Genomic DNA, 12,890 nt, shown 5'->3' on the forward strand with positions numbered 1-12,890 from the left:
AAGAGCCAGAGGGACCGGCCGGGGGGCGAGGTGGGGAGTCCCAGCGGTGCTTACCTGGGGTGGCTCCCGGGAAGCATCGGACAGGTCCCTCTGGCTCCTAGGGGTGGGGTAGCGTAGCTAGTGGGGGAGCAGGGGGAGCAGCTGCTACCCCCACTGATCACATCAAAAGTGGTGCCTTAGGCACTGACTCCATGGGTGCTCTGGCGCTGGAGTCCCCACGGGGAAAATTTGATGGGTGCAGAGCCCCCACCGACAGCTCCTGCCCTGTGCCCGCCCTCAGCTCACCTCTGCTCCGCCTCCTCCCCTGAACGCGCTGCCCCGCTCTGCTTCTCCACCCCCCCACCCCCGGCTTCCTGCAAATCAGCAGTTCGCATGGGAAGCCTGGGAGGGCTGAGAAGCAAGTGGCGGCTTCGCGCTCAGGCCCAGGGAGGCAGAGAGGAGGGGAGCTGGGGTGGGGGGTGCGAGGAGGGCTGTCCGTGCCACAGCAGGTAACCCGGGGGCCCGCAGGGGAACCGCTCCCCGCCCCAGCTCACCTCCACCTCTCTGGGCCTGAGCACGAAGCCACCGCCTGCTTCTCAGCCCTCCCAGGCTTCCTGCACGAACAGCTGATTTGCAGGAAGCCAGGGGTGGGGTGGAGAAGCAGAGCGGGGTGGAGCGTAACTAGCAGAGTGGAGGTGAGCTGGGGCTGGGGGCGGGGAGGGGAGCTGCCGGTGGGGGCTCTGCACCCACCAAATTTTCCCCGTGGGTGCTCCAGGGCCACTTTTGGCCGGTTGTTAAATTTAGAAGCCCTTTTAGAACCGGTTGTCCTGCGACCAGCGAACTGGTGCGAACCGGCTCCAGCTCATGACTGCTCGCAGTTATTGGCTCTCCATCACTTGTCAAATGCCGTAGGAAAACCACTTTGTGGGAAGTGCTGGTAGGAGACCAAGTGCAGGCCTCAGGCCAAATGCAGTCCACAGCCATGATTACCAAATTCCTCCCTGCCTCTCCCCTCCATGCTGCCCTTGCTGGAAGGCTACTTAGAAAGGGGCTGTTTGGTGGGGGTGAGGTTTTAGGGAGGAGGCTGTGGGTGAGCCGGATCCATCCCTTCATTCTTGTTCAACATCCTACTTTGTCTTTCAGAGATTCCGCCAGTTGGTCTGCCCAGATGAGGATTTACCTTTCAGTCTGCGTGCGGGGCAGCCCCTTCCTTCCACCAGACCTGGCCTCCTGATGCTGACAGAGCTAGAGTCCCATTGTTAGGGCCACCGTGGCCCCCCGGATTGTTTGATACATCCCTTCTAACTGTCGGATGACTCAAGGATATTCCACTTGCTGAGGGGAGCAGGACTTGTGAGCTCATCTCTCTTCCGCTGGAGGATTTGATGGGCTCAGCAGGGGCTGCCATAGAAGAGTCTCCAGGGACAGTGTGGAGTCAGCGATGCACCTTAATTGTCTCCTGGGGAGCACACACAGGAGCTGATTCAAACAGCTGAGAGTCCCCAGCGCTCCAGTGGGTGGGACAGGAGAGACTCAGCCCTGGAGTGGAGACGGTCAAAGCGTCACAGAGGCTATTCTCCGACATAGACTTTGAGGACCTCTCCATTCATTCCATTAAATCCTTTATCTTATCAGTCCTGAGTGGATCTGCCTCAGTTTTGTCTCTTGTGTTTTTTTTGTAAGGGAACTCTCCCCTCCACACCAGGAGTCCTTGCTCCTAGAGGTGCTGCTTGATTCCAGAACTACATGGAGTCCAATCTACCAGGACCACCTCTCTGGGCAGGGGTGATGGGTATTCTGGTGGCCCAAGAAGCCAAGTCCCAGATGGTGATGGGGGGTGTGTGGCTAGTCTAAAGAGGAAAGTCCACACCGAATTAGTTATGACTTCCCCTCACTCACCTCCCAGAATTAGAGAAATATTATATACTGTTACTCCTTTTTGACCCAAATAGTTATTAGGATAAACCGATGATGGAGTCAGGCATTCCTGTTTATTTACAAGGAATGTACAAAGTCCAGTTTCTCTGACCACAGTAGGAATTAAATAAGAGATTGTGTCTTTACTCTCAGTTCCAAGCCTCTCGTCAGCACTTAGCCCAAAACTCTCTCAGCTTTTGTTCAGGGCCACATTCCCAGTGCTTATCTTGACTCTGTCTTTGCTGTGATTCTCCCTACTTCTCTGCCTTTTTGCCTCTCTTCCACAGACACACAAACCTTCTCAAAACAATACCCAGCAAAACCTATCCACCCACAAATGCCTTGTGCCTGTGTTGCGGATGGAGGCCTCTGTTTCAGCTACCTGGCTCCATATAGGAGCTTAAATGTTTCTTACAATTATCTTAAAGGAAGGGCGGCACTTACATCCAACCTATAACAACCATCCCAAGGAGGGCCACACAGATGCCTCTTCCTTCATCAGGCCCTGAACGGTGCTGGTAAACCCAAAGGAATGTAGGAGCTCAGATCCGTGACTCTAAAACCCAAGAGCAGAGGCTGCTGCAAGGCAGGAGTGAGATGTGCTGGCCAAGCTGTGTGGGGATGCAGGACTGAAAGAGCAGGAGATGCAGCAAGAGCAGGAGTAGAGTAATGCACTGACAGAGGGTCTGTGTTTTTTCCCGGGGAGGGGGTTGATTTTAGGACTAAGGAAGTTTTTGCAGGTCAGGACTATGGTGTTCGGGCAGGTCTGGAGGTTTCTGCAGCTCAGGTGCTTTGCAGGGCAGATGGGAGGGAGAACTGGAGTAGCAGGGGATGCTGCAGGCCAGCATGGAGGTGCATTAGCAGATCTGCATTGGGACCCTAGGACTGGAATAGCAGCTAGTAACTGATGTATTGGGAGGACAGAAGTGGGGAGCCCAGGCAGAGCTGTGCAGCCCAATTTAAATGTAATCGTTCTCTGTGAATATTGTTTAGGTGGTATTTTTAAGCAGTAAGTTCCCATGTAAATATTCAGCGTGGGTGCAGACCCTAATGTGTCCCTGGCCCCAGAGGTCAGGTGCTCTTTTTGCTCTCCTCACGTCATGTGTTCCAAAGCAGGAACACACAAGAAGTTGAGCCCAGGCTCCCAGCAATTTCTGGGTTGCAGCTGAATCCTTGAATACGTTGCTGCATGATTCAGTCCCCTGAGTCCTTACTGGGAGCTCTCACTAGGGCTGCTCAGGAGATCCCAATTGGGTGTTTAACGAAAAACAAAACAGGAAAGGTGCAATTGCTGCTGGTAGTCACAAGGTGGCCTCGCTGCTTTCGATCCTGCTAAGATATGAGCAACCACTGCAAAAATATGTCATTTGGGAATTTACAGCTAAGCCGGCCAGAGGCTTGGGAAGCTCCCAGTTTGTGAAGGCAGCTGGATTCACATCCTGGAAATCACATTCCTAGTGCAAGGAGGAACTACAGTCCAGCACAGCTAGTGTTCGGCTTCTCATTCCCGGCCTCCCCAGGCAGCAGGATCCTGATCCCCATGGGGGGACTTAGATGTTAACTTGGGTCCGTTGTGGTCAGAGCTGGTGCTATAAGAAGTGGGCACAATGGTAATTAAAATTCCTTTCCTCTGGAACAGTGTCAGCTGTGACTTTATGCAAGGTGCTATTTGTGGTTGCCTACAGGGGACAAGAAGGATTTTTACACAACTGAGGCATCAGCAATTGGTCACAGCTGGAGACCGGACACCAGAGAGGGTGGACCAGTGCGCTGAGGTGGTGCACAGAAGCCTCTTTCGTTGGATATGTTGTCTGTGCAGTCAGAGGTGTGATTGCTGCTTGGGCAGACATAACTGCACGAGCTGCAATCTACCTAGCACAGCTAAAAGTAGCAGTGAGGACGCAGTGGCATGGGTTGTTCCACTTGTTGCTAGCCCTCACTGGAGCCCGTGCTGCTAGTTTTAGCTGTGCTAGGTAGATTACAGCTAGCATGGGTATGTCTGTCCAAGCTGCAATATCACCTCCACCTGCAGTGTAGAGATCTACTTAGGTGCATGGCTGGTTCTTGCTCACATATTTAGGGTCACATTGATCACCAGAATTGGGGTTGGGAAGGTCAGACTGCCAGGGACCCTCGAGGGGTTTTGCCCTCCTCTGCAACATGGGGCATGGATCACCTCGTAGCATCATTTGGCCATGTCTCTTCCAATCAATTCCCTCCCCTCACAAGGGCCTCAGGCACCTCCGTATCAGCTGTTCTCTGCCTGTGACACACAACAGTGTGCTCTCCTGAGAACTGAAGTCATTAGGCTCAACAAAGAGGAATCTGGGTGGACTATAGTGGCCTGTGATATACGGGAGATCAGACTGGGTGATTTGGTGGTCCTTTCTCACCTGAATCTCTGGTAAATTCCAAAGGGCTGAGCAAATCTTTTGCTCAGAAGGATTCTTATGAAGTCGTCAGTCTGAGAGCACTCTAACAACAAGGTCAGGGTCCTCTAATTGCAGTCCCTGGAGTGGATCATGTGCAAGGAAAAGGCCTATAACTTCTCAGCACGTGTGGCAGCATTCACCCCCTTCCAAGGTGGCAGGTTGCAAGAGGTGGGCCCGGGAAGCCTGATTTCTGGCATCCAGAGCAAAAGGGCCAATTTTCCATTTCCCAGAATTGAGCATTTTGATTCATTTAAAGGATTTTAGTTGCGTGTGGGACCCATGGCCAGACCTCTGCTGTCATCCCCGGCATGGTGCCATTTAAAGGCCCAATCGATTACTTGGATTTCTGAAAAGACTCAGTTACTGTTCCTGTATGGGCGAAAGGCTAGTCTGGTGGTTCAAGCACAGGCCTGGGAGGTAGGTGACCTGCATTCAGTTCCTGGCTTTGGCACAGATTTTGTGTGGCCTCGAGCAAGTCTTGTAACCTTACTGTCCCTTAGTTTCCCCCATTTGTGATAGAGAGAGAGTAATTCCCTACATTAGTAATTAGTAATTCCCTACATTACAGTGGTGGTATGAGAGTCCATATTTGAAAGTACTTTGAAATCTATGGAAAGGCCCTTATGGAAAAATCCCATAATAGAGATGTTACCAGTAGGATTCCATATGAAGTTAGTACAGAACTATAAAAATGACATTGAAAACCAATGGAATTTAATAGAGAATAAAATCCTTTCCATCGGGTTCCTGGGTTTTTTTGTTTTGTTTTGCAATCTGCTGAAGAATGCAGTAGCAGGGCTACTGTTCTCCACTGAATTTTATAGGATTGTTCCAAAAAATCTATAGAGATTTTCATTTTCCATTAATCTCTGTAGGATTTTCCAGTGCAAGTTACTATTAATATAAATATTACTGCTGTGTAATGTCCAGTGAGTTGTTTTTAATCAAAGAGGGAGTCCAGAGATCCATTGAAAGGGTTCTTTCAGTCTGCTTAATTAACCAGTGACTAGGACGCATGGACAAAGTCAGCTCATTGATGGGGTGAAATGTCCTAGCTGCAAACCAACGATGCAACAGGTAAGTTAAATGTGAGAGCTCTTGATCAGGACTCCCAGAGCTGAAGTCAATCTACAGGGTCATTACAAAAGAACCAGTAAAACAAGGCTGTGAATTTAGGATAATTCTTGGAAACCAAGAGTTTGAACTGATTATATTTGAAATTCTCTCTCCAGACCTCCAGTTCCAAAAGTCTTTGCATGGCTCTTCTCTAAGGCAGTTTAAGAATCTCCCAGCTGGAGCAGGGCAGGAATATGCACCAGAATTTAGCATGTGCAATTTTCAAGCACTCATGTTGGCTCAACTCTGCTGCCATTGAAATCAACGGGAACTTTACCATTACTCCTGCCTGGTCCACCTGGGGAAACTCGTATGTTACATTAGCTCAGAGGCCACCTACTCTGAAAAGTGAATCTAATAGTTTGGGAAGATGGGGTGAGTAGAGAGAGCCGCATCTGTTCTGTTTTGCGTTCTTGCATAAAAAATTAAGAGGCTTATGAGATTGTGAATTGCCTCAGCAATCCCTGGAAAGAGGTCAGACCCTTCTTTTCCATCTGATCTTAAAAATAAATCTCTCTTCTACCCTCCCCTCCCCCCCGGCATTAGGTGGGGCACGTTCTTAGGCTGTTGGATCATATTAAAGAAGTTCTGTATTAAAATCACAAATGAGTTTGATTCCCCATAGTTTAAATTCCAGGGTATTACTAATTAAGAGGTCTCTTGGTTTTTGGTACTGTTTCTCTCCCTCTGTATGTGAAACTTGCAAGCTGCTAATTGCGTTAGTACATTCTAAGACAGAATCTGTTCTCAAAGCAATTCACAGAGACTCAAAGCAATACTCTAACAACAGAAACAGCACCCAGAGACTCCCCGCCCTTTTGTTGTATTAACAATTGTGATTAAAATAGAGATAGAGGATGTATGTGGATGGATGCTTGGTGTGGATAATAACTGAATGATCAGGGAGGTGCCAGCCTAAGAATCCAGTGTCCATCGGCTGAAGAAGGCGTCAAGTGGAAATAACCAGAGGACCCCCGGAGGGCAGACTGGAATCCACCCAACAGCCTCAAGAATGGGAGAACCAAAGAACAAGATAACATCTAGCAGCACGGAGCCGTCAGGAATGTGCCATCTGCTGATTGATTCAGCAACAGCATGATGAAGCAATTCCCACAGACTGGCCTAGGAAGAAATTCCTATAAAAAGAGACTCTAAAAAGTGAGAACTTTGGGGTCTGATTCTGCAAACCAACTTCCAGGAGCATCAGATGAGCATCTGACAAGGCCCTGCTCCCTCCTCATGTCCTGGCCAGTGGCTTGGCATGAGCAACTCTAAGGCTGGTAACTATGATAACAACCTTGCAGAACCTGTGTGTGTGTGTGTGTGTGTGTGTGTGTATGAATGAATGTGTGAAGAAATATGAGATTGAATGGAATGTTATAGCTATAACTAACTGCTTACTATGATAACAACCTTGCAGAACCTGTGTGTGTGTGTGTGTGTGTTTGTATGAATGAATGAGTGAATAAAGATGAGATTGAATGGAATGTTACAGCTGTAACTAACTGCTTACTATGATTCTTTCTGTATTCACAATAAATGTGGTATTTTGCCTTTTTCCCTTTAATAAGATCCTGCTGGTTTTTAATTTATTGGTATAACATTTTGGTGGAGAATTGCGAAAGGGGGAATATTGGTAAAAAACCTCAGTTATTGTAAATATTGGTGTGCACACCGCCAGCTCTAGTGAGCTAGGCATTTCTATTAGGTTAACCGGACCTGCTGGCCTCCGAGAAGGTAGCAGGAAAAACAGATTAAACCAGACCTGCTGGCCTCCGAGAAGGTAGCAGGGGACCTGCTGGCCTCCGAGAAGGTAGCAGGGAAGAACAGATTAAACTAGACCTGCTGGCCTCCGAGAAGGTAGCAGGAAAAACAGATTAAACCAGACCTGCTGGCCTCCGAGAAGGTAGCAGGGGACCTGCTGGCCTCCGAGAAGGTAGCAGGGAAGAACAGATTAAACTAGACCTGCTGGCCTCCGAGAAGGTAGCAGGAAAAACAGATTAAACCAGACCTGCTGGCCTCCGAGAAGGTAGCAGGGGACCTGCTGGCCTCCGAGAAGGTAGCAGGGAAGAACAGGTTAACCGGACCGGCTGGCCTCCGAGAAGGTAGCAGGGAGAAATAGGTTAACCAGACCTGCTGGCCTCCGGGAAGGTAGCAGGGGACCTGCTGGCCTCCGGGAAGGTAGCAGGGGAAAAACGCATAGATTAAGCTATGATTTCAGAATCTAGGCTGTGTCACTTGCTAAGTAATACCAGCAGTGACAAAGAGATTGAAATATCCATGTTAAGATGTTTAAAAGAAAACAGGGTAAGCCAGTACCAGAGGGAGGAATGGAGTCAGAAGGAACTCCAACCTCACCTTTTGTTAAAGAAATTACACCTTTTAAACAAAACCTTCAAAAATTTGGGCACAGTCCTTGGACTAAACAAGCCCTAGCTGATCTCTGCACTATTTCGGACCTAGAGGATAGATTGGCTCAGTATATCCTCATATACAAACCTTCTAGTGCTGCCAAAAGAGATGCAGCAGCAATTTGGTTGTTGTGGGAGGCATGTAAGGATTCTTCCCTCTGCTTGTCTTCATGTAAAGAGGAAAAGGCACAAACGGAAAAGGGAGCAGACAATTGGAAGGTGCTGGCTACAAATACCCAAAGCCAGCTGAAAATAGTGAAAGAGGCACTCCAGGAATACAAAAAGAGTGAAAAAGTTAACTCTGCAGAGGCTGGAGGGAGGCAGGTAAAGGGGGAGAAGGTCCTATGTATGGCACCCCCAGGCATAATTATAAAGAGAAAGAGTAAAAAAAAAAGTTAACTCTGCAGAGGCTGGAGGGAATTAAGCAGCTAAACTTTGTGAAAATGTTAAAAAGAAAAAAAAAGTGTTAGAGAAAGAGCATTCTTGGTTTCTTTGCAGCCATTCTGAGGGAAAAATGGGCCCTTTTCCAAAGGAATGTCTGTAAATTAGCCAGGCAAAAGAAACTGATTAAAATCATTTGACTGGACAATTTAGTCAAATTTGCTAAAAGAACATAAGGGGGTTCTATTGGAACTTAACTGCCTCAAATGTATAAAGGGAATGTAAGATGTAAAAAAACAGAGCAACGTGGAAGGGATGTTAAAGAAAAGAAAATGTGTATGTATCTATCTGTGTGTGTGTAAATATCTAAAGTTCTAAGGACCAGTTGGTTTTGTTTTTGTTTTAAATAATGCCACTAAAAATCCATTTGACTCTTTAATTCAAAGTTGCAAAACTGACAGACCTTTTTGCTAGACACAGGTAATTAGTGCTGTTTGGCTTTGGGATTTGGCATTTAACCCTTAAAAGGTAACTCAATGCTTTACAAAATTTAAAATGTTTTTAAGTTGTGGCTGCAGCAGGGCAGTCAAAATCTGGAGAATAGAAAAAAAATTGGATTATTTTTGTTTGGTTGGTTGGTTTTTGTTTGTTTGTTTGATTTTGTAACAAAATAGCAGATGAGAGCTGTAGTAAAAAAAATAAATAAATACGAAATTTAAAAAAGACAGTGGCCCTCTGAAGCAACAGCAGGGGTGAGGTGCACAAAACAAAAAGAAGCAATGTTAGAAACACTGAGTCTTAAAATGGCTCTGAGTAATCAGACTGTCACTTTGATAAAGGTACATGAAAACTCTGTAAGCAAAAAAAAGAAATAGTTACACCTTATGTAAAAATTGATATGGATAATGTTATAGAAGTTAAACTATGGAAGGAATGTGCATTTGCCCCAGAACATGCGCAGGGTATATTGTAGAAGGGGCAAAAGAAATGCAAACGTACCATGCTACTTAATTAAAATGCTATTAGGGCTCCAAAGGGAGCCACAATAGGTTGGGTTTTCTTTTTCAGATTGCTGTGTGTTTTGGAAGCAGAAGTTAAAAGTAATCAAAACTCTGGTGAAAGTTGATTGTGTCCCTTTTAAGATAGAGTCTCTGAGCTGCTGATGGCTTTAAATCCAAAAGCAGGAAGTGTCTGTGAAAATGCAAATTACCTAAATGATAAAGGAAGGAAAGAACTAGCAGCACAAAGGAGCTGCAGATAAAGGACACACCTGGTCAGCAAACAAATTGTCTAAATAAAAGACATGGGATAACAAGATAATTTTAATAAATTTAATGATAATAAGTATCCCTGTAACAACATATAATGTGTATGATTTTTGGAAAAACCCTTTAAGGTCGTATGGTAATGATGCTTCTCAGTTATTACCTGTAAATAAAACTTGAAGCTTAACACAGCAGGAAAAACATTATAAACTTGGTCTTCTGTATAAGAAGGAAAACTCAGGGATTTAATGACTAAACAGTGGGATAATTTCCCCATAACCCTTAAAAGATAAAAGCCATTGAAACCTGGCCTGCCTATAGAACAAAAACAGGAAAATACGGGGGCAATTCCTCTGTTTTGCCTGCAATCAGCAAGGGTATTTGTAAAAGAAATATTTTAAGCAATAATCTGCCACCCCAAAAAGGGGTAGAAACATGTTCTTTTTGTCTTTCAGAAAATCAGGAAAAGCTGATGCCAGCTGAAAAGCAACCCAATACCATGAATCTACTGTCACAATAGAAATTGTGTTTTGTGTTCTATGTTTTGTCTTGTTGCTAGCACTGTTGTGTGTTTAAAAAAAAAAAAAAATACTAAAGACCTGCAGGTACTTAAAAATAAATTAAGCTCTCTGACCCAGCTACAGGACAGCCTGACACAAAAACAAGTACATGCCAATGTAGACTTGGTCCAAATTGGTCTGGGTAACCTAAAAGCCCGATGGAATCTTTGGCAATGGCTTAATACTACCACATGGCTTATGCATAAGAAAAAAAAATATTAGAAATAGGAAACCACACAGCCATAGCTATGGGATGCACTGAAATGCAGATACTTGCACTAGCTACTTTGGAACACGAAATGTTCTGGGTCATATTGGGAAATATTAAGGGTTTGATGCATTTGTTAAAACAAAGAAAGAGATCATTGTTTGACACTTATCAATATGAATGGATGCAATATGTTTCCAGTATTGTAAAACCAGACTTGTTAATGGGAGAAATTGTTGTCAAAATTGCACACCAACAGTCCCTGGAGGCAAAGGTATTGAAGGTTAGCCCACTCCCCATATTACACGTGGGATCCTTCTGGCTACCCTGGACCTCGAGCCAGTGGGCTGGGGAGGGAGGGAAGCTATTGGACACTAGAGGTTGTACCGAATGGACTCCTCAAAAGTGGGTGTGCCTCACCTTGCCTATTGCCCCAGAACCTTGTAGTAAAGATACATCACTAGGATCATGTATGTGGCATGAATTGGAATCACAAACTCAAATTGCCTCACAGTACCTTCTCTTGAATTGGCTACATAGAAAGTGACACTGACGATTATAAATCTTAGTGTCAAAAGGGGGATTATGTTGGATCATATTAAAGAAGTTCTGTATTAAAATCACAAATGAGTTTGATTCCCCATAGTTTAAATTCCAGGGTATTACTAATTAAGAGGTCTCTTGGTTTTTGGTACTGTTTCTCTCCCTCTGTATGTGAAACTTGCAAGCTGCTAATTGCGTTAGTACATTCTAAGACAGAATCTGTTCTCAAAGCAATTCACAGAGACTCAAAGCAATACTCTAACAACAGAAACAGCACCCAGAGACTCCCCGCCCTTTTGTTGTATTAACAATTGTGATTAAAATAGAGATAGAGGATGTATGTGGATGGATGCTTGGTGTGGATAATAACTGAATGATCAGGGAGGTGCCAGCCTAAGAATCCAGTGTCCATCGGCTGAAGAAGGCGTCAAGTGGAAATAACCAGAGGACCCCCGGAGGGCAGACTGGAATCCACCCAACAGCCTCAAGAATGGGAGAACCAAAGAACAAGATAACATCTAGCAGCACGGAGCCGTCAGGAATGTGCCATCTGCTGATTGATTCAGCAACAGCATGATGAAGCAATTCCCACAGACTGGCCTAGGAAGAAATTCCTATAAAAAGAGACTCTAAAAAGTGAGAACTTTGGGGTCTGATTCTGCAAACCAACTTCCAGGAGCATCAGATGAGCATCTGACAAGGCCCTGCTCCCTCCTCATGTCCTGGCCAGTGGCTTGGCATGAGCAACTCTAAGGCTGGTAACTATGATAACAACCTTGCAGAACCTGTGTGTGTGTGTGTGTGTGTGTGTGTGTATGAATGAATGTGTGAAGAAATATGAGATTGAATGGAATGTTATAGCTATAACTAACTGCTTACTATGATAACCTTGCAGAACCTGTGTGTGTGTGTGTGTGTGTTTGTATGAATGAATGAGTGAATAAAGATGAGATTGAATGGAATGTTACAGCTGTAACTAACTGCTTACTATGATTCTTTCTGTATTCACAATAAATGTGGTATTTTGCCTTTTTCCCTTTAATAAGATCCTGCTGGTTTTTAATTTATTGGTATAACAAGGCAACACTAAGAAGAAATTTTAAAAATGCAGAATCCTGAGTGGGAGGGTAAGGATGAACTGCTTGGCAACATTGCAGGATTCTGTCAGACAGAGAGCCACCTCAGTGTTGTTAAGACTCTCTCCTAGATGCCTGTGTGAATGAGCATTTCAGTGGAGAAAATGATGGGTGTTTGAAAACCCAGACAATGCGTCACTGACCTGCCATCCAGGAAGTCTCTATACCAGCCTCCTTTTGGAGCACCGGGCACAGCAGTGGTAGGGGGTAGTGTATCTGGGGGGAGTTATGGTATAACTACTTGTGAAGGGGCTGTACCAGGTGACTCAGAGTCTCCACCCCCTCCGTTGTTCCACCGTAGCTGTTCACAGTCCCACCACTTTGCCAGCAGGTACCACAACCAACCCCAATTTGCCTGTCCTCCCAGATCCACATTGCTCTTTGCACCCTCACAGCCTGTGTAGTCCAGGTATCTGTTGGTCTCCTGAACCTATGTCCTGTTCCAACAGGTTCATCTCCTGTCCAGTCAGCCACCCGAGCATGGGGAGAACAGATGTCCAAGACTTTGCCATATTCTTTCTTCTGGGGCCCTCTCTGCCAATGTCCCTAGCAGAGCAAATGTCTCTGTTACAGAATCACAAAGGCCAACTGTCAGCAGATGTCTCCATTATCTACATGCCCCTGCGTACAGACACCTCTTCTACTGCTACGACTGAGATTTTTATGATGAGGCCCCTTCTGACTGCTCTCCATCTCAGTCTGTGTCCCTACTTTTTGGGGCAGCGCAATAGATGATTCACCACATCACATCCACCCTGAAGCAGAGAGACCTTGACAGCCCTTCTCCACCCAAACTAGTGCAGAGGGCTAGGAATGATGTTCTGCCATAGGGGAAAGCACTGGCGTGGAATCCCAGCTCGTGAATCTTTTGTGGACTTTGCGACATCTCCTGGCCAGTATTCAGGATGACTGTTGATGGATGCATGGAAGATGTGAGCCAAT

At 45.9% G+C, this 12,890-nt stretch overlaps 1 protein-coding gene across 3 annotated transcripts in view; it reads left to right on the plus strand.

Moving 5' to 3' along the window:
- LOC141977609 (sodium- and chloride-dependent GABA transporter 2) overlaps positions 1 to 1,604 on the plus strand; it is a 59,891-nt gene extending 58,287 nt beyond the window's left edge. For 2 of the 3 annotated variants that reach the window (XM_074939149.1, XM_074939141.1), the window contains one exon: positions 1,123 to 1,603. In XM_074939149.1, coding sequence (XP_074795250.1) covers positions 1,123 to 1,242 — 120 coding nt within the window. In that variant the 3' untranslated portion in view covers positions 1,243 to 1,603. Of the gene's footprint in view, positions 1 to 1,122 lie in introns of all 3 variants that reach the window. The other variant, XM_074939150.1, reaches the window with a different exon arrangement.
- Positions 1,605 to 12,890: the final 11,286 nt, after the last annotated feature.

This window comes from Natator depressus, chromosome 1, assembly GCF_965152275.1.
Source record: "Natator depressus isolate rNatDep1 chromosome 1, rNatDep2.hap1, whole genome shotgun sequence".
NCBI classification, from domain to species: domain Eukaryota; kingdom Metazoa; phylum Chordata; order Testudines; family Cheloniidae; genus Natator; species Natator depressus.